We start from the raw sequence: 22,107 nt of genomic DNA on the forward strand, positions 1-22,107 counted from the left end.
CTACCTCACACTGTAAGGCCTTCTCACAAACAACGGCTTATCTCACACTGTGAGGCCTCACAGATTGAGACCTTTCTCCCACTGAGGTTTACCTCAGACTGATGGTTTCTAAGCTACAGGCACACCTGCTTATATAGAACTGCAGCCTTTGCTGAGCCATTGCATCTATTTAACCCATTCAGTGCTGGACTCACATTTTTGTAATTAAAATACCTACTTCGCAAAGAATTGGAGACTGGAAGAAACCCCTTCAAAAGACCAATAGCAAATAAAAACAATAGACGTAATGAATATGGCTGAACTGACTCAACTCCTAACAAGACATCAAGCAACACCAAGGAAAAAAACAAACTGGCAACCATTTAAGAAATAAGAAGGCATTAATTATCTAAACACAAAAGAACGAGATTTGCACAAAGGGAGAAATAATATGTAAACATATATACTAGATATCTTCTTTTTTCTTTTCTCTTCGCTTTTTCTAAAGGAAGAAATGAAAGGAATGATATCACAATCAAGGAAGAAGACCGAAAGTACAAAAAACTCAACATTTTATTTTCATATCAAGTAATGAACCACTTTCTTGCGTTTATAGCCGTTATTTAAACCATTAATATTAGAAGATATAATTTTTAAGTTTTGTATAGACATTTTAATCTACTCTACCCTATCCTGACATACTGTGGGATAATTGTGCAATAATTGATTTTAACTGTACCTCTCAGCTTCCATCAGACGCAATGAAGTCACGCGGCCCATTGTATCCAGGCGAACCCAGATGATGCCATTCTCCATTATCACTGAGCCATCGACCTACATGCGAAAACGGAAAGACAAACGAGACCCTTCCATGTCTCCCCAACCTTTTCCAGAGACATCAGACAGTAATGGGAAAACCGAATGCAGGATTATTTTTTAATTTACAACATTTCTATGCCGCCCTTCTCACCCTGAAGGGAACTCAGAGCGGCTTACAAGATACATATACACACATATATAAATACACAATACATTATACCATTAGTACAGTACAATATCAGTGCTATACATCACTATATTGTACTATACAATAAATTGTAATATTATTATTATTAAATGTAATATAAAATATATAATTATAATATCATATTATTAGTAGTAGTATTAGTAAAAAGCTGTCTTCATAGACCTCTCAGTGGCTTATGATACTGTAAACCACTGTCTCCTGAGAAAAATGTATAATATCACAAAGGACTGCCATCTCTCCCGCCTCATAGGAAACCTGCTACAAAACAGGAGCTTCTTTGTTGAGTTCCAGGGCCAGAGAAGCAGATGGCGGAAACAGAAGAACGGCCTGCCTCAGGGGAGCGTGCTTGCTCCATCCATGTTCAACATCTACACAAATGACCAGCCACTGCCAGAAGGGACAGAGTGTTTCATCTATGCTGATGACCGTGCCATCACTGCTCACGCAGGGAGCTTTGAGATGGTTGAACAGAACCTTTCCAAAGCTCTAGGTGCTCTTACTGCCTATTACAGCTGATCCCTAATCCATCTAAAACACAGACATGTGCCTTTCACCTTAAGAACAGACAAGCATCCCGAGCTCTGAGGATCACCTGGGAAGGAATCCCACTGGAGCATTGCAGCGCACCCAAATACCTGGGAGTCACTCTGGACCGTGCTCTGACCTACAAGAAGCACTGCCTGAGTATCAAGCAAAAAGTGGGTGCTAAAAACAATATCATACAAAAACTGACTGGCACAACCTGGGGATCACAACCAGACACAGTGAAGACATCTGCCCTTGCTCTTTGCTACTCTGCTGCTGAGTATGCATGCCGAGTGTGGAACACATCTCACCACGTTAAAACAGTGGATGTGGCTCTTCATGAGACATGCCGCATTATTACGGGGTGTCTGCGCCCTACATCACTGGAGAAATTACACTGTTTAGCCGGTATTGCACCACCTGACATTCACTGGGAAGTAACAGCCAATAGTGAAAGGACCAAAGCAGTGACATCTCCAGCTCATTCCTTGTTTGGGTATCAGCCAGCACGTCAACGCCTTAAATCAAGAAATAGTTTTCTAAGATCTACAGAGACACTCGCTGGAATACCCCAGCAAGCGAGAGTCCAAAAGTGGCAGGCTCAAACCCAGAACCTCAATCAATGGCTGATTCCAAATGAGAGACTCCCCCTGGGCACACAGAAGACTGGGCAACTTGGGAGGCGCTGAACAGACTGCGCTCTGGCACCACGAGATGCAGAGCCAACCTCAAGAAATGGGGCCACAAAGTGGAATCCACGATATGCGAGTGTGGAGAGGAGCAAACCACTGACCACCTGCTGCAATGCAACCTAAGCCCTGCCACATGCACGACGGAGGACCTCCTTGCGGCAACACCAGAGGCACTCCAAGTGGCCAGATACTGGTCAAAGGACATTTAATCAACTACCAAGCTTGCAAACTTTGTGTTTTGTCTGTTTGTTTTGTTAAAAATGTAATACAAATGTGTGGTTGCTCCTGACACGATAAATAAATAAATAAATAAGTAGTAGTATTATACTGTATTACATTATAATATAAATATTAGACATATATACAATATATTATATCATATCATATTATATTATATTATTAGCATAGCACAGGAGACAAGGTGGAACAGGCGTGGGTCGCAGGAGGCCGGGTTCCACAGCTCCCCTCTTCCACGAGGACGCTATTCAAGGAAAAGGCACAAAACTCTCTCACCTCTTGGGTCACGGTCACTGGATGGCAAGGGGACAAGGACTCCTGGACGGCACAGTAACCCACGCTGGGAACAGTCACTAGGGCTAAGATTAAGAGACACACAAAAATATATATTTTATATTTAGCCTAAACTTGTATAAGGAGCTGGCACAGCGCACCCAAATACGATGTTTAGAAACCCAAGGATGTGAAGCCAAACGGGCACCTAATGTCTCTGCTCCTCCTGCTCCAGCTTTAGCAACGACTTCCGTCCGTTCCCAAGGCAATGTGTTCACCACGAGGACGCTTCCGCCGGCCTTTCCGTGGCTTCCCAACTGGTCTCCAAACAAAGACTGCATTGCATCTTTCAGAAGCTCGGCTCCAGAGCTTCGGATTTCTGGGAGAAAGGAAGAAACATGCAGATTCAGGGGAGCCCTCTGGAACACAATAAATACGACACAAAGGCCTTGGCCTGAGAGGGATGAGCATGTGCTCTCTGTGCTGAGCTACAGTTATTTATATTATTACTAGCCGTCCCCTGCCACACGTTGCTGTGGCCCACATGGGGGTTCTGTGTGGGAGGTTTGGCCCAATTCTATCGTTGGTGGGGTTCAGAATGCTCTGTGATTGTAGGTGAACTATAAATCCCAGCAACTACAAATCCCAAATGTCAAGATTCTATATTCCCCAAACTCCACCAGTGTTCACATTTGGGCAGATTGAGTATTCGTGTAGAGTTTGGTCCAGATCCATCATTGTTTGAGTCCACAGTGCTCTCTGGATGTAGGTGAACTACAACTCCAAAACCAAGGGACACTGCCCACCAAACCCTTCCAGTATTTTCTGTTGGTTATGGGAGAACTGTGTGCCAAGTTTGGTTCAATTCCATTGTTGGTGGGGTTCAGAATGCTCTGTGATTGTAGGTGAACTATAAATCGCAGCAACTACAACTCCCAAATGACAAAATCATTTTTTTTAGTGAAGGACATACATTGGCCTGATATGTGTCTTGTGTCCAAATTTGTTGTTAATTCCCCCAGTGGTTTTTGGGTTATGTTAATCCCACAAACGAATATTTTTATTTTTATTTATATAGATTTATTATTTATTTACAACATTTCTACCCCGCCATTTTCAACCCCCCGAGGGGGGACTCAGAGTGGCTAACACTGGAAACAATGTGATGCCACGATATTACAATATAACAACAATATAGAGCCATAAATACACAATAGATTAAAAACAATAACATTAAATATACAGTCACATAGCCGTTTCCATTATCATAACAATCATATGGTCCAGTTCAATGTCCAAAGTGGCCATAGTGCCTGCTAGTCAAAAGCCTGGCTCCACGACCACAATTTTGGTTCTTTCCTAAAGGAAAGGAGGGAGGATGCCAATCTATTCTCGCTGGGGAGCAAATTCCACAGGCGGGGGGGGGGGGATCACCACTGAGAAAGTCCTGCCACTTGTCCCTACCAGACGCATTTGTGAGGCTGGTGGGACTGAGAGCAGGGCCTCCCCAGTGGATCTTAAACTACAAGGCGGAACGTAGAGGGAGATACATTCGGACAAGTAAGCTGGCCCGGAGCCGTATAGGGCTTTATAGTTCCCCTTGTGGGAGCTCTACTTGAGCTACCGTTTGTCCCTGACAGCAGCACCATTGTTGACAACCTGTCGTTATCTGTGTGTCCCTTCAGACATCAAATGTTAAGTGTTTACATGTTTAAGTTTTAGAATCATAGAGCTGAAAGAGACCTCGGAGGTCATCCAGTCTAACCCCCATCTGCTATGCAGGGAAAGCACAATCAAAGCACCCCCAACAGAGGGCCATTTAGTCTGTTTAAAAGCCTTCAAAGAAGGAGCTTCTGCCACACTCCGAGGCAGAGAGTTCCTCTGTTGAACAGTCAAGAAGTTCTTCCTAGTGTTCAAGTGGAATCTCCTTTCTGGTCACTTGAACCCATTGTTCCATGGAGTCCTAGTCTCCACGGCGTCCTCGCTGTGCGTTTCCCTCTTCCTACCTGCATAGTATCTCATGGCATCCTCGGCTACAAGTTGGATACAACTGCCCGGCAAAACATCATGGAACTGGTTCAGGAGCAGCAATCTGCAACCAGAAAGGAGGAAACAAAAACACAGGAAAGGAGCTGAGAGTTAAGAAAGAGAGGAACCTGTCTACCTGTATAGTACAACTAATATAATATAATATATTGTATATACATATAATATCGATATTATAATGTAATACAATATAATACTACTACTAATATGATATTATAATTATATATTTTATATTACATGTAATATCACTAACAATATTACAGTATAATATTATAGTACAATATAATAATATATAATATTAATATTGTGCTATGGTTATAATATATTGTATTTACATTTTACTTGTAAGCCGCTTCAGGGTGAGAAGGGCGGCATATAAATGTCATAAATAAATAAATGAACTTCCATATCCATGATATTGATACATGTCAGCCCACTTTGGTTGGGATTCAATGTTTACTTTTAAGCTCTTTTTTGTATTTATATTTGAATTATTGTATGTTTACTTTTAAGCTTTTTTATTGTATTTCTATTTGAATTACTTCTAAGCTTGTTATTGTATTTATATTCGAATTATGTCATGTTTTATTATTGTATGTTTACATTGATACGTTAATTGTTTAAATTCATATGTTTATTATTATATGTGTAATGCGGCATTGTATGTCATGGATTGTAAGCCACCCACTGGGGTGAGAAGGGTGGGGCATAAATGTAGTATAATAACAACAACAACAATAATAATAACAACAACAACATGGTTTCACTTTAGGTGAAGGTAATGGTTTTCCCCGACACTAAGTCCAGTTGTGTCTGACTCTGGGACTCTGGTGCTCATCTCCATTTCTAAGCTGAAGAGCTTCCACCAGAAGTTGACCTGGAGTCACCCTGGAGGTCCCAGAAATGCGAGGCGTATTCCTTGGAGGAATTTTCTAGGTCCTCTACTGCAATTCTGTCGCATCCTTCTGCTGGAAGTTGCTCACTCCAATTGGGTTTGCTGTTAGCCATGGTTTTGTTTTCCCCGCCTGAGCCCAGGAACGCATCCCGCCTAGATCATCAGGGGATCCTACTGCATTTGGTTCATGAAGGTTGAGCACAAGTACGTACTTTAGATGGCCATGAATAATGCACCACGACACTCTGTCCCTCCTGTTTGGTCCACAATGCCCTAAGCACGCTCGCCTTTCAGTCTTGTCCTCCACACAACACTTTGACACACTGCAACTCAAGGTGGGAGAAATCCAAAGCGGTACCTCCAGAGATGCTGAAGCTTTGCCGAAGGGTACCGGAAGGAACTCTTCCTCGAGAGGGCAAGGCTGCCCAGAACCTCCACGTCATGGAGCAGGCGCTCACACTCCCGGTTCCCCTTCTTGATCTGAATTTTTTTTAAAAATAAGCATAGTGGACAAGTTATTACCAAAAATTAGAAAGTCAGGCATTGACAATAATAAGATAACAGCCTTTTACAAGGAACGTCACTCTGACCCCACAACTCTGGATGATCTCCCCCAGGGGCTTCATGTAAATGTTAAACAAATTGGAACTCTACCCTCAACGTCTCTACCCTCCACCCCCCTATCTACCCACCTTCCCCCATTACCCACTCCTACTTTCCTATACACCTGATATGTTCCCCCTCTTTTAAGCGTATTTCAGAAAAACCTTAATAAATATTAATAAAAAATAGGCATCACTTCTGCAGGAAGGTAACGGCACTCCACGCAGTCCTGCCAGTGGCCACATGACCTTGGAGGTGTCTATGGGCAACGCTGACTCTTCCGCTTAGAAATGGAGATGAGCCCCAGAGTCAGGCACTGCTGGACTGAATGTCAAGGGGAAAGCTTGACCTTGACTCACCTGCCCGTGGGTGGTATATGTGCCGTTATGGAGCTCCAGGAACAATTCTCCCACCCAGGTGCAGAGCTGGGCCTTCTCCTTCTCCAGAGAAGAGAACAGCCGGTCCGGGGACGACATCTGCACCCTGTAAGGCAGAAAGACGCCGTTTGGGGGAAAGCGACGAGAAGGACGACAGGAATCGAGTGGGTTCGCAGGTAACACACAGCCCACTCTGTCCCCCACCCCCCCATACTTCTGTGACCAATAAAAATAGGATATTTGGATACTTATTCTGAAATACGTTGTGCCAGGACCATAAACTAAAGTAGTCTAATCTCACTGTAGTATAATAATAATAATAATAATAATAACAACAACAACAACACTTTATTTGTACCCCGCTATCAGCTCCCCAAGGGACTCGGTGCGGCTTACATGAGCCCAAATACAACAACAAATACAACAAATACAACAATACAAGCAATAACAACAACAATACAAGCAATTAAAAATAAATCATGGACAATAAAATAATGAAACATTAACACTAAGACAACATACAATTAAAATTGTGGGGAGGCCAAATGTAAAATTAAAATTGAAAATAATGCTGGAACATCAGGAATATCTCCTGATATTCAAATGTCCTGAATTTTTCTGTGGGCGAGAAACTGTGATATTTTTGTGAGCAGGAAGCCTCTTCCGCTTTCTCCAGCGGACCTTAAAACTTAGGGATAGGACGATAACGGTCTTTCTGACTGGTGGAGCCTCCTTCTTTGGAGAATTTCAACCGAGGCTGGATGGCCATCTGTCGGGAGGGCTTTGAGTGTGGCAAAATGGGGTTGCTTGGATGGTCCTTGGGGTCTCATCCAACTCTACGATTCCATAGCCCGGACCGTAGCTGTTTCAAAAGGAGTAATGTTTGTGTGGAGGACATAATAATAATAATAATAATAATAATAATAATAATAATATAATTATTATTATTATAACTGCATTCCTTAATAATAATAATAATAATAATAATAATACTTTATTTGTACCCCACTACCATCTCCCCAAGGGACTCGGTGCGGCTTACATGAGGTCGAGCCCAAACACAACAATACAAGCAATAATAACAATATAAGCAATTAAAAAACATAAACAATAAAATACACAACATTATCAATAAGACAACACACAATTAAAAACAGTGGGACCAACCTGGGCAAGCCATCCACATCCTTCATCCTTTGCAACCGGTCCAGCATGTCCTGCGTTGGGCCGCCACCGCCGTCTCCAAATCCAAAGAGGGCGGCGCTGTGGTTCACGCGGCCCTTGTCTCGGTTATTTCTCACCGTTTTTAACATCTAGGAAAAAGAGGCCACACGAAAGCGATGCCAGCACGTTTGCCTCGCAACACTTTTCCAGCCCAAAACTCGGCCATTCTGGCCCCGCCCTGGGAGCCCCCCCCCCCTCATTGGGATGCTTTGCAAAGCAAATACTTGGATTTGGGGGTTTTCATTTATTTATGTACCATATTTATATCCCGCCCCTTCTCAAGGGGACTCGGGGCCGCCTTACAAAGGCAACAATTCCATGCCATATTATTAACACATTGGTAAATAAACAAAAATGTTAAAACTAAACCCATTGAAAACATAGCACAAAAAGATAAATTAAAATCACATGATCCAAAGGGTATTCCAGGGCCGGTCCGAGTCATCGTTATATGAGTTTGTAGTCTCATATTGCACGACTGGACAAAAGCCTGATCCTACAGCCATGTTTTCAGGTTTTTTTCCCCTGAAGGTCAGGAGGGAGGGGGCAGAGCTAATGTCACTGGGGAGGGAGTTCCATAGGCGAGGGGCCACCACTAAGAAGGCCCTGTCTCTTGTCCCCACCAGCCGTGCTTGCGAGACCGAGAGCAGGGCTTCCCCTGACGATCTCAGCCTCTGAAGCAGACCATGGAGAGAGAGAGATACGTTTGGACAGGTAAACATTAGCCTTATATTATTATTATTATTATTATTATTGTTGTTGTTGTTATTGTTATTAAGAATGGATGGCCATCTTTCAGAGGTGCTTTGATTGTGCATTCCCTGCATGAAGGCAGAAGGGGGTTTGTGATAATAATAATAATAATAGTTTTAACCTTGGAGAAGGAGAGAGGAGAGAGAGAGAGAGGAGGGGGGAATTCTCTATTCCTGTTTGAAGATGCTTCTCAATAATAATAATAATAATAATAATAATAATTATTATTATTATTATTATTATTATTATTATTATTATCACAAACCCCCTTCTGCCTTCATGCAGGGAATGCACAATTAAAGCACCCCTGAAAGATGGCCATCCATTCTTAATAATAATAATAATAATAATAATAGTTTTAACCTTGGAGAAGGAGAGAGGAGAGAGAGAGAGAGGAGGGAGGAATTCTCTATTCCTGTTTGAAGATGCTTCTCAATAATAATAATAATAATAATAATAATAATAATAATCACAAACCCCCTTCTGCCTTCATGCAGGGAATGCAAAATTAAAGCACCCTTGACAGATGGCCATCCATTCTTAATAATAATAATAATAATAATAATAATAATAGTTTCAAACTGTTGGGCCAGGAAGAAGACGTTTAGCTGGGTGAAGACAAGCCATTTTAAAGCGTTTTAAAGACTGGAGTTTGGTTTTGGTTAGTTGTTAGTTTTATCACCAACAGTCAACAACAGAAGGAGAGGGAAGCTTCAGAAGTTCCCCCTGTCCTGTTTGGAGGTTTTTTTCACGTATTGCGCGTATTGCGCAATCGTGTCCGCCATTAACAAATCGATTCGTAGATTTACAAAATTTTGTAAATATTGAAATTTTGAAATCATACATTTTGGAAGTCCTCTGAAATTCGAAACGCTGGCACCCCCTAGAAACGAAGCAAGTTTAGAACCAAAATTTTTCTTGATCGCCCAAGCCTAGACATGAAATTCACTTATGTTTTATCAGCACCTTATGCGTGTAATCTGAAGGTAGCTTCACCCACCTTTGACATGATTTTGTGCAGGAGTGAGTCTCAACTCGAATCAATGGTCAACTGGCTCTTAATCCCCATTGATGCCTTGGGTTTAATAATAATAATAATAATAATAATAATACTTTATTTATACCCCGCCACCATCTCCCCAAGGGACTCAGAGCGGCTTACATGAGGCCAAGCCCAACAACACATCCATAAAACAAGCAATAACCAAATAAACAATACAATTAATCAATAAACAATACACTTTTTAGTTGGATTGAGCAATGGGAAGAAGGCCTACCATACCTATTGACCTTTTGCATACCGTTCTAGGGCGTCTCCCTTTCCTCCTGCCTGCCTGCGAGCGGGGGCCGCACTGCCTTACACCCCCCACCGCGGAAGGAAGTCTTTGGGAAAGGAGGCACAAGACCTCCGCCTTCACGTACCTCCTCCACACGACCGGACAGCCCGTAGGAATCTGCAGGCGGGAAGTGAGCCAGCACCTGAGACCCGTCAAGGCCTTCCCAAAGGAAGGTATTGTGCTGCAAGGAAAAGACCCCCAATGAAGAGCTTGACCTCACGAGCGCTTCCTGCAGCCCCCCATTGCCCACCCTGGCTGGAATGTTCCAGGAGTTGAGGGGCAAAAATAAGGTTTAGGAACTCAAAGAAGCACAGTGTGAGGGAACCAGGGGACTCTCCACTTCTTCCATCCACTTGGCTCTTTTGCCCTTTACAAGCCCTTCCTGAGTCTGAGCTCAAGTTGACCGCTGCCACGGACAATATGGGAATGAAGGCAAGGCCGGTCTTCCTTGCTGAATTGCAACACCCAGATAAAGATGCAAAAAATGGAAACAGTGAGTAGTGATTGCATGAGAAATAATAATAATAATAATAATGGGTTGTTGTAGGTTTTTTCGGGCTGTATGGCCATGGTCTAGAGGCATTCTCTCCTGACGTTTCGCCTGCATCTATGGCAAGCATCCTCAGAGGTAATGAGGTCTGTTGGAACTAGGAAAAAGGGTTTATATATCTGTGGAATGACCAGGGTGGGACAAAGGACTCTTGTCTGCTGGAGCTAGGTGTGAATGTTTCAACTGACCACCTTGATTAGAATAAAATGGGCTGACTGTGCCTGGAGCAAACCTTTGTTGAGAGATGTCCCTGCCTGCTTCCTCTCTGTTGTTGTGCTATTGGTACTGGCTACCAGTAGTAAAAAATTGCAACAGCACAACAACAGAGAGGAAGCAGGCAGGGACATCTAATTACCTCTCAACAAAAGTTTGCTCCAGGCACAGTCCTCAACAATCGCGCCTGCAAAGGAGGTGGGAGCGTGAGCAGGGCCTCTCCAGATGAGCGAAGAGATCGTGTGGGTTCGTACACAGAAAAGCGGTTTATCGGTTTAACAGCTGAGTGATCCATGTGCCATTACATGAATGTTTGCGAACATCACTTTTTCAAAAGGGTTGACTTCTAACAAGGCCTTTCCTTGATTCGTGGTTTTCAAAAGGTGGTCTCCAGATGTTCATGGAGATTCGCATTTGCCAAAAGGATATGACATCATTTTTCCTTTCCCCAAAGGTTATGAATGCCATTTTTCCAAAATCACAGACAGTGCAACGTAACCCGCTGTTTTCAAACCAACTCCTTCCACACCCTTGGCCTCCCAAATCCTAACTCAGATCTCCTCCATTCCACTCTTCCTAACTGACCTATTTAACACCCCCTGTTATAGTCGGGTCTCTATGACATCCCATGAGCTGTGATTGATGATCTCTAGCTCTCCCGCCCAGCTCCTGGCTTCCTGCGTAACTCACAGGGAAAGTGTTCACCAGGTTCCAGCTGAGCTTCTGGGTCAAGAAACGGCAGATTCCAGACCCGCGCATCATTTGGGGCAGTTGTGCTGAGTAGCCAAAGGTGTCCGGCAGCCAGAACTGAGAAGGGAGGAAAAGAGCAGGTCAAGACATCGCTAAGAACAACAGCACATCGCTGACCCTTGCCGGGGTCCCTGGACCTGCAAAAGTGGCCAAATGCTGTCAGAAAAGCTCCCCAGGGAAGCACAGAAGGAAGAAACTCCCCTTCCTGAATGCAGACAACATGTTATGGCCAGAAATATCAGACACACACGCACACACACAATTTAAAAACAAACCAACAAGATTTCTGGCCTGTTTCTGGCCTGGAACTCCCTCCCCAAGGACATCAGGCACTCCCCAACTCTGGCAGTCTTCAGAAGGAGCATGAAAACATGGATGTTCCAGTGTGCCTTCCCAGATTAAGGAATCCCAAGCAATATGTCCCAAATGCACTTTACGAGAGAGTTAGAATTGTCTGCACACCCACTTACCCCCCAAAATATCCATCCTTGTCATGCCCAGCATTTTTAAAATGTTTTTAACCTTTACATTTGGCCCTGCCAGGTTTTTTAAATTGTGTCGCGATATTTTGTTATTGTTTTTGCTTTGCAATGAGTTATTTATTGTTGTATTGTATTGTTGTGGTTGTGTTTTTGTTCTGATGTATTTTGGGCTCGGTCTCTTGTAAGCTGCACCGAGTCCCTTGGGGAGATGGTAGCGGGGTATAAATAAAGGATTATTATTATTATTATTATTATTATTATTATTATTATTATTTCCAGACTGCAGAATGAGTGCAGTTGGACACCACTTTAACTGCCATGACGCAACGTTATGGAACCACTCTGAGTCCCCCCCAAGGGGTGAGAAAGGCAGTATATAAATACTGTAAATAAATACTAGTGTGGACAAGAGAATGGGCAAAATTGGAAGATGAAAAACTGTTAAACTTGGAAGGAGTTGACTTGAGAGCCAGATGGCATCAATATATATGGTACAAAGGAGTGAAAAAAGGAAAAAAAGGTAACCATTTTATTAGGCCGGCAATCTACAAAATCTGGGAAAAATATAAAAAGAAAATATGCGAAAAAACTCCACAATGGATATCCCCGTTAGAACTGGGCTGGAACAATTGGCCAAAATATAAAGACTTATTAAAAAAGAAAAAAGAAGGATAATTTTAAAATCGCAAGAAAAAATGAAAGAAACAAATGATAAAATCTCATGGTTCCAGTACAGACAGATTTGGGAATGCTTCAAAAAAGACGAAAGATTGGGTTTTGCGGAACAAAAGACTTTTTGGGATTCGATAATACAAACAGAAAAAAAGATAATAACGAAGATATATAAAAAACCTACAAGAATGGAACAAAGAAAGAAAAGAAGAAAACGCTTACATGAAGAGATGGAACGAAAATATAGGAAGGAAAATAAAGAAAGAGGAATGGGATGAAATTTGGTCTAAAAAATTAAAATATTCATGTGCAACTGACCTAAAAGAAAATTGGATTAAAATTTATTATAGATGGTATATAACACCGCATAAATTAGGAAAATGTTATAAAAATGTAAATACAGAATGCAGGAAATGCAGGAAAAAAGAGGGAACTTTCTACCATATGTGGTGGACCTGCGAAAGAGCAGTAATCTATTGGAAGAAGATAAAAGAGACAATACAGAAAATGCTAGACATAAAAATATCTCTAAAACCGGAACGATTCTTATTGGGAATGACGAAACAAAAAATGGATAAATATACAGACAAATTATTATTTTTACTAACAACAGCTGCTAGAATATGCTAATTAGAGAAAATACCAGATATAGAAGAATGGACACAAAAAATACTTGATATAAGAAACATGGACAGACTCACATATCTACCATCTAGACATAAAGATACACCGATAAAGGAAACAAATTGGGAAAAAGTTACAGAATACTTAAAAAAAGAAGAATTTTAAGATAATAATTTAAAATAACTGGACTGGACCTCAAGCGAAAGAAGGAGAGAAACTGTATAAACGAAGAAGAAGAAAAAAAAGAAAGAAAAGGAAGACACCCCAAATAACGATACCCAGGAAGTCAAGAAGAACTAAATATTTTTATATAATTTTTTATCTTTTTTTTCTTTTTCCTTTTCTTTCTTGTCATAATTATCCTTTCCTACTGTCCTATCTCCTTGGAAATATTCCCCCACTTTCCCTGTAACTTCAGAAAACACTCAATAAAAATCATATTTAAAAAGTAAATAAATACTGTAAATAAAGCCATGGCAGCTGTAGTTTTACAAGGTCTTTGGCTTCTTCTTACAAAGAGTGAAAGAGCCTCACCAAATCATAAATCCCAGGGTTCCATAGCAACGGGCCAGGACACTTAAAGTGATCTCAAACTGCATTCCTTAATAATAATAATAATAATAATAATAATAATAATAATAATAATAATAATTTTTTTAAAAACTTTATTTGTACCCTGCTACCATCTCCCCAAGGGACTTGGTGCGGCTTACCTGAGGTCGAGCCCATAATACATCAGCAAAAAACAACAATAACAATAATACAATAACATCAACAATAACGCAATAACATTTAAAAACCTATGGCTGGGCCAAAGGTAATAATTAAAAAATTAAAAATAATGCACCAGTCCCGTACCTCCAAGCACATCTTGCCAAACTCTTGGTGGAAGAACCTCTGTCCTTGCAGGAACTGGCGCACCATGGATTCCCCGCTTGGAAGGTTCCCGTCCTGAAAAGGATTCACAAACACACACCGTCTTCCAGAGAAGGGACAAGCCTGTCACTCCCCTGTCTCTCCCCACGTCTGGGATGCCTTCCAGGGTGACTCTAGGGTCCTTTCTCTTGGAAACACCCCTGTGTTTAACACCACGCATCGAAAGCCAGGAATCATAACCAGGACATTCCTTTTCCCTATATGATAACGGTGGCGAGAATTTCCTATGCCAAACTTGGGAAATTGGACAAAATACCAGAGATTGAGGATTGGTTACGTAAACTAAGAGAAATTAGAGACATGGACAAACTGACATTCCTTTTGAAGAATATTTTGGGAAGTCCAATTAAAAGGACTGACTGGAGTCTGGTCGAGGAATACGAAAAAGAACTATAAAGTTAAAATTCAAGTAGAGACTCTTCTGTATTCTTTTTTATGTTTTGTTTTTTATAAATACACATGGATTTTTGAATTTATAATGAAAGAAAAGGATGAACTGAAGTGGCAAAGATTGGAAGTCAATGGGACTCTTTTTTCTATTTTTTTCCTCTATTTTTTTCTTTTTCTCTTTTTTCTTTCTCTTTCTCTCTCTAAAAATTCTTCCTTTTCCCCTTACTTTCCTATTGTTTCAATGTTCCCACACTTTTTCTGTAAAAAATCTAAATACTTTTTTCCCTTTGTGGATAATAAAAAATCTAGTTAAAAAAAAAGAATAACTTTTGAAATTAGGAAGCATGGAAATTTGGAAGCAATAGGAAAGTAAGGGAAAAAGGAAGAATTTTTAGTGAGAGAGAGAGAGAGAGAGAAGAGAAAAAGAAAAAAATAGAGGAAAAAATAGAAAAAAAATAAACAGGAAACATGGAACTGGAAATCCCTTAGAAGGTTTGACTTGGCAAGAGATGTCTCCTCAAACATCAACATTGACCAGACTGCCGAAAAAGCCCTCTTGACAGAAAATCATGCCTTCTCCCTTGAGAAACGGATAGCGACTTTCTGGCGAACAAGCGCTCTGACCTTGGCAAACTCTGTTGAGCAGCTCTATGTTCACAGAATGTAAATCTCCTATCTATCGACACACCATCCACCTGGAATCTCATCCTCTGAGCTCCTTTCTGACTCTGGCCTTGCTTTCCACTGAAGGGCTTAGAATCATAGAATCATAGAATCAAAGAGTTGGAAGAGACCTCATGGGCCATCCAGTCCAACCCCATTCTGCCAAGAAGCAGGAACATTGCACTCAAATCACCCCTGACAGATGGCCATCCAGCCCCTGTTTAAAAGCTTCCAAAGAAGGAGCCTCCACCACACTCCAGGGTAGAGAGTTCCACTGCTGAACGGCTCTCACAGTCAGGAAGTTCTTCCTCATGTTCAGATGGAATCTCCTCTCTTGTAGTTTGAATCCATTGTTCCGCGTCCTAGTCTCCAAGGAAGCAGAAAACAAGCTTGCTCCCTCCTCCCTGTGGCTTCCTCTAACATATTTATACATGGCTATCATATCTCCTTCTCACTGTTGGCGTTCAGCCTGTGATTGTGTTTCAGGATCAGGGTACTTTGGATGCGGGGAATGATGTCAATGAGGTTCAAGATGGCAATGGTTTGGTCAGTGATATTGATGCAGAGAATGACAGAGAGACACCTGTTCAAAGTGTAGTTTCCCATGAGAACATTCCTACTGGGTATAGGGATGATGGTTTACTCCCTGAATTGCACCCAGAGAGTTCCCAGGATTTGTGGCTTGAAAACAACTCAGAAAACAGGATTTGGGGCTTGAAAACAACTCAGAAAACAGGATTTTGGGCTTGAAAACAACTCAGAAAACAGGATTTGGGGTTTGAAAACAACTCAGAAAACAGGATTTGGGGGTGGAAAACAACTCAGAAAACAGGATTTGGGGGTGGAAAACAACCTGCAGGAACTAATGCACATATAGATAGGCGGGCGGAAATTAGTCAAAACAGACAAGCCGAGCAAGGCCTTCGGTGTTCTGGCAGGCTTCAAGAGAAAAAGATATGGGCCGCTCAAGGAAAGTGAAACCAGATTCTGAGTGCTTGGAAAGACTTAAAATTTCCAAGCATGGAAAATACAGTCAGATGAAGCATCGTTTAGTTCTTGTCCTCGACGTAGAGAAGCCTTGCTTGGAAGATTCATGCTTAAAAGATTTCTTGTTTCCTGGTCAGAGTTTTGTCTCTTGGGATTACCTGCTCATGCCTTGGATCAATGTTTCCTGTTTTTTTGGATTTTGTTAGAGTTGTGGACTTTATTTTTTGGCATTGCTGAACTCTACCTTGGACTGATTTGTTCCTGCTTATCTTCTTACCTAATTGGATTTACCTATTCCTTTAAAGTGTTTGTCTTTACTTTGCTGTTTTTACTTATCTTCAATAAAAGGATTGTTTTCCTATTCAACGTGTGGTGTTTTACAGTCAGAGGGTTATTCCTGTCCTGGAGTGCAACCCTCGCCCACATCTGGGCCCCTCTCTGGAATGTGGCCTTCATGAGAGACTGGGCGCAGAGACCACTCCGTTCCAGGACTTAAAATCTCCTGCCGACTTGCAGGCCAAGAATCCCCAGAAACATCGAAGGATAAACTACAACAATTTTCTAGAAAGAGGACCTAGAAAATTCCCAGGGGAAAAATACGATGTTCTCTCTGGTCTCAGCAGCCTGTGTGACACCCACAAAAGTGGGTCCTGGATCCTCACCATTTCCACCCAGGTGCCTCCAACGGGGATGAAACGCCCTTCTTTGGCAAAATGTTGAATCTCAGTATACAATCCAGGATACCATGCCTTCACCCATTCAAACTGCTGGGCCTGGAGGGAAGACGGCCGCCAAAAGTAACGCATACATAATCTCAGTAAGACTGCACTTCACCCACCCGAAATGCACCAACCCGTTAAGCTAAGAAATCACCCAAGTCACGCTGAATCACTTTCCCATACAATGCGCTTTGAATAAATTTGCAATTGCCTCTCCATATTTACAGGCTCAACTTTTGCAGATTTGATTCAAAGGGTGCCTAGAGGAATCTCTATTGTAGAAGTTTCTAGCACAACTATGAGCACTGAATTGCACGGCAGGATCAAGAGGTTCACAGAACAACGCTCCCTAGGAATTTCAAGTCATTCCTTATTCCCATTTCCCCCACTTTTGCAGGGTTCTGCAGCCCTAACGTCAATCAATGTTGATGGCTGACTATAACTATGAAGTTGCTGTGAGTTTTCTGGGTTGTCTGGCCATGTTCCAGAAGCATTCTCTCCTGATGTTTTGCCCACAACTCTGGCAGGCATCCTCATAGGTTGAGGGGTCTGTTAGAAACTAGCATAGTTCTTCTCCCACCCTGGGCATCATTCCACAGATATATAAACCCCACTTGCCTTGTTTCCAACAGACTACACAACCTTTGAGAATGCCTCTCATAGAAGTGGGTGAAATGTCAGGAGAGAATGCTTCTGGAACATGGCCAGACAATCCAGAAAACTCAGAGCAACCCGTTTTTTGGGGGGTTTTTTGTCGTGTCAGGAGCGACCTGAGAAACTGTAAGTCTGGGTTGTTGTAGGTTTTTTTGGGCTGTATGGCCATGGTCTAGAGGCATTCTCTCCTGACGTTTCGCCTGCATTTTGGCAAGCATCCTCAGAGGTAGTGAGGATGCAAGTCGCTTCTGGTGTGAGAGAATTGGCCATCTGCAAGGACGTTGCCCAGGGGATGCCTGGATGATTTATCATCCTTGTGGGAGGCTTCTCTCATGTCCCCGCATGAGGAGTTGGAGCTGATAGAGGGAGCTCATCCGCCTCTCCCCGGATTCGAACCTGCGACCTGTCGGTCTTCAGTGGGTTTAACCCACTGCGCCACTGGAGCCCCAGGTGATTCCAGACAAGAACGCCTTCAACAATACATATAATTATTAAGGGTACAACATTTGAACAAATAAATCAATACATAGGGAAGGAATCTGCGCTAATGGGGAAACAATTACCTGCTATTTGGACATTTTAATGGAATATGCCTAGAATTGATGGCACTACTGGGCTTGGCCTCATATAAGCCGCCCCGAGTCCCCTTTGGGGAGATGGTGGCAGGGTAGAAATAAAGATGATGATGATGATGATGATGATTATTATTATTATTTATTGATTCCAATCAGGGAATCTAGACCTGGTAATATGTGTGAAAGAGATCCTCTCCTACCCTTGAACCCTCTCTCTCTTGCATTCCATCCACAGTGAACTTCTCAATGTCATAGATAACATCTAAAAAGGCATAAAAGAGAGGCATTCCTACCTGTGAGCACACAAAGGTGAACTCTGGGTTTTTTTCCATGAGCCGAACAACCGTGATCCAGCTGCGAGCGCATTTACGAATCGTCTCCTCGTAAGGCCACAGCCAGGCTGAGATGAGAAGTGCAGGCTTCAGTTAGCTGTACTTTTGCTTTGTTTACATGTTTGCATTATTATTATTATTATTATTAAATGTCAGGATATTATTATTATTATTATTATTATTAAATGTCAGGATGAACAGCACTGGAAATAGTAAGCCACCCTGAGTCCCCTTTGGGGAGATGGAGGCAGGGTATAAATAAAGATTATTATTATTATTATTATTATTATTATTATTATTATTATTAAATGTCAGGATATTATTATTATTATTATTATTAAATGTCAGGATGCACAGCACTGAAAATAGTAAGCCGCCCCAAGTCCCCTTTGGGAAGATAGTGGCGGGGTATAAATAAAGTTTATTATTATTATTATTATTATTATTATTATTATTATTAAATGTCAGGATGCACAGCACTGGAAATAGTAAGCCGCCCTGAGCCCCCTTTGGGGAGATGGTGGTGGGGTATAAATAAAGATTACTATTATTATTATTATTATTATTATTATTATTATATGTCAGGATATTATTATTATTATTATTATTATTATTATTAAATGTCAAGATGCATAGCACTGGAAATATAGAGGAAATTTAGAGAAAAACCACTCTGTCCTCTTCTTTTTCAGTCTGAACATTGTTCTTCCCCAAAAACGATCCCTTCGCTTCAGTGTGCGCCCCCAAATCTGGTCCCCTATCCCTGATTTCTCTTCCCCTAGAGCATTCCTCTCACCAGAATCAATATGGCAGTGGCCCATGGCATGGACGGTGTGCTGGCTCTCCCCATTCTTCTGCCTGAAGACTGAGCAGGCCACTTCGTGCACCGCAGGGAAGGTCGAAGGGTCGGTCACGTCGCAAAGGTTCACCATCCGATTGGCTGCGTAAAGGGCCTGGAAACTCCGCTGGTTCTCCTCCCCAAGCAGCTGTTGAACAAGGAATGACAATGGCAACCCGAGACAATGCAGAGCGTAAACATATCGGGCCTCATCCAGCTGGGTTTCATGTGTTCTCCAGCCCTCGTCTAATTCATTAGACCGCCTTCCATCTACAGGACTACGCTCATCTTCATTGGGATCTCTTCCAAGACACAGGAAAGAGGGATTCCTGACATTGCAAATAACAGCAAGCCCTATATTTCAATTATACTAATTGTACCATACTAATTATACTAAACTTGAGCTAGAGCAGTATTTCTCAACCTTCCTAATGCTGCGGCCCCTTAACACAGCTCCTCAAGTTGTGGTGACCCCCAAGCATACAATTATTTTCGTTGCTACTTCCATAAATGTCATTTTGCTCCTGTTATGAATCGTCATGTAAATATTGTAGTTTCTGGGATTTATACAATCAAAGAGCATTCTGAACTCTATCAATGATGGAATTGAACCAAACTTGGCACACAGAACTCCCAGAACCAACAGGATTTGGTGGGCATTGACCTTGAGTTTGGGAGTTCTAATTCACCTCCATCCAGAGAGCACTGTGGACACAAACAATGATGGATCTGGACCAAACTTGGCACGAATCCTCAATATGTCCAAATGTGAACATTTGGAGTTTGGGGAAAATAGACCTTGGCATTTGGGAGCTGTAGTTGTTGGGATTTATAGTTTACCTACAATCAAAGAGAATTCTCAACCCCACCAAAGAGAACTGAACCAAACTTGGCACACAGAACTCCTCTGACTAACAGAAAATACTGGAAGGATTCATAAAATCTCTCCTGCAGTTGCCGATAAAAGCTGCCGAAATGTGAAGTGCACCTTGGCCATGTCAAGAAGGATCTCCAAGTCGAGCAGGAGTTGGTGGACATCCCTGTTGTAGACCGCCAGCTCCGCTCTGCGCAAGGAGAACGTCTTGTTCGGATCCGGGGGTGCGATCATGCTCTCCTTGCCGGCTCCAAAGAGACCATTGCAGGCCACCTCCACGTACAACGTCAAGCTGCAAATGGGGGGGGGGGGGGGGGGGGACAGTCAGCAACCCTCCTTCCTCTGCTTGAGACCACTTTCCCCAACCAGCCGCCCTCAAACGGTATTGAGATTGCAGTTGTGCTGCTGTGTGCTTTCCAGGCAGATTTCTGACTGATAACAACAACAAGAACAACAACAACAACACTTTATTTATATACCGCTCTATCTCCCCGAGGGGTCTCAGAGCGGTTTCCAAGTAACATCATAAAGTAAACAACATAAACATAAAATGAACAAGACAATATAAGCATGCAAAATCACAATAACACATCTATATTTAAAATATTCCTGCCTGTTCAAGACTTACAGCACTCCAAGGCACACTGATCGCGGGGCTTTCTCAGCAAGAGAGGCTTTGCCTTTGCCTGCCCAAAGTCGAAGCGCAAGCAAAGGTTTAAACCCTGGCCTCTGCAGGAAAGGAGATTCCACCTGAACATGAGGAAGAACTTCTTAGGGCTGTTCAGCAGTGGAACTCTCTGCCTCTGAGTCCGGTGGAAGCTCCATCCTTGGAAGCTTTTAAACAGAGGCTGGATGGCCATCTGTCAGGGACGCTTTGATTGTGCTTGGTTGGACTACATGGCCCATGTGGTCTCTTCCAACTCTTAGGATTCTATGACTTTATGATTCTTTATCCGACATTCAGACCACGACAGCATATGATTGGTTCTTGGGACCGACCGCACTCTCGCACAAAATTAGCTCTTTCAATAGGTCTATATTTGAATCAAACCTGATGGGTTGGCGACCTCTCTCAGATGAGAAGTATTTTATAAATACCTTTTCTTGGCCATAGTTTATTTGGGTTTTTTTTTAATACTGTTGCTATATTTTGTTTTAATTCCGCGGGACGGGGTGAGCTCCCGTCGTTAGCCCCAGCTTCTGCCAACCCAGCAGTTCGAAAACATGGAAATGTGAGTAGATAAATAGATACTGTTCCAGCGGGAAGGTAATGGTGCTCCATTCAGTCATGCTGGCCACATGACCTTGGAGGTGTCTACGGGCAACGCCGACTCTTTGGCTTAGAAATGGAGATGACCACCAGAGTCCCAGAGTCGGACACGACTAGCCTTAATGTCAAGGGGAAAACTTGACTTGTGCCTTTATAGAGGGGCCGTAAGAGGTCTTGGGCCCCATATCAGGGAGAAAGTAGGACCTCAAACGAACAAGAAACAAAAGGGAATCCACCTGCAAGTCTATGAGGGCTTCCTTGCTCACCTGTGAGGATCTGTCTCTGTGAGACTATCGGTGAGGATGTAGCTGGTCTTCTCACCTTCAGTGGTCAAGCCCTGAGAAGGACAACAAATACAATAAAATATGTCTGACAGAAAGAGAGCCAGGGACACAGCTACTGGTGTAAATTAGCCCATTGTTTCATAATCTGCTCACTGCTCTCTTTCCAAAGCAGAAAGGCAGGCTAGTCACCTTTCTGTGGAATTAAAAGCGTTCCACAGGCGGGGGGCCACAACTGAGAAGGCCCCGTCTCTCGTCCCCGCCAAACGCCTTTGCGATGTTGACGGAAGCGAGATCAGGGCCTCCCCAGAGGATGGGAAATAGAGGCA

General features: G+C 42.5%; 1 protein-coding gene and 1 long non-coding RNA gene across 2 annotated transcripts in view; one reads left to right on the forward strand and one right to left on the reverse strand.

Moving 5' to 3' along the window:
- The window catches only part of LOC132762576 (alpha-mannosidase 2C1-like), a 42,570-nt gene that overhangs the window by 14,269 nt on the left and 6,194 nt on the right, over positions 1-22,107 (reverse strand). The window contains exons 4-18 of the mRNA XM_067471291.1: positions 21,764-21,834; positions 20,342-20,519; positions 19,312-19,501; positions 18,477-18,583; positions 16,898-17,008; positions 14,118-14,210; positions 11,422-11,538; positions 10,054-10,149; positions 7,822-7,967; positions 6,637-6,760; positions 6,033-6,154; positions 4,740-4,825; positions 2,942-3,112; positions 2,737-2,819; positions 719-813 (exon numbers count right to left, since the gene is read on the reverse strand). Coding sequence (XP_067327392.1) covers positions 719-813; positions 2,737-2,819; positions 2,942-3,112; positions 4,740-4,825; positions 6,033-6,154; positions 6,637-6,760; positions 7,822-7,967; positions 10,054-10,149; positions 11,422-11,538; positions 14,118-14,210; positions 16,898-17,008; positions 18,477-18,583; positions 19,312-19,501; positions 20,342-20,519; positions 21,764-21,834 — 1,790 coding nt within the window. The remainder of the gene's footprint in view (positions 1-718; positions 814-2,736; positions 2,820-2,941; positions 3,113-4,739; positions 4,826-6,032; positions 6,155-6,636; positions 6,761-7,821; positions 7,968-10,053; positions 10,150-11,421; positions 11,539-14,117; positions 14,211-16,897; positions 17,009-18,476; positions 18,584-19,311; positions 19,502-20,341; positions 20,520-21,763; positions 21,835-22,107) is intronic.
- Positions 6,739-18,504, forward strand: LOC137097603 (uncharacterized). The gene is made up of 3 exons (XR_010910296.1): positions 6,739-6,830; positions 9,941-10,461; positions 18,419-18,504. It is a non-coding gene; the product is annotated as an uncharacterized lncRNA (long non-coding RNA).

This window comes from Anolis sagrei, chromosome 9 (genome assembly GCF_037176765.1).
Source record: "Anolis sagrei isolate rAnoSag1 chromosome 9, rAnoSag1.mat, whole genome shotgun sequence".
In the NCBI taxonomy this organism is placed as follows: Eukaryota; Metazoa; Chordata; class Lepidosauria; order Squamata; family Dactyloidae; genus Anolis; species Anolis sagrei.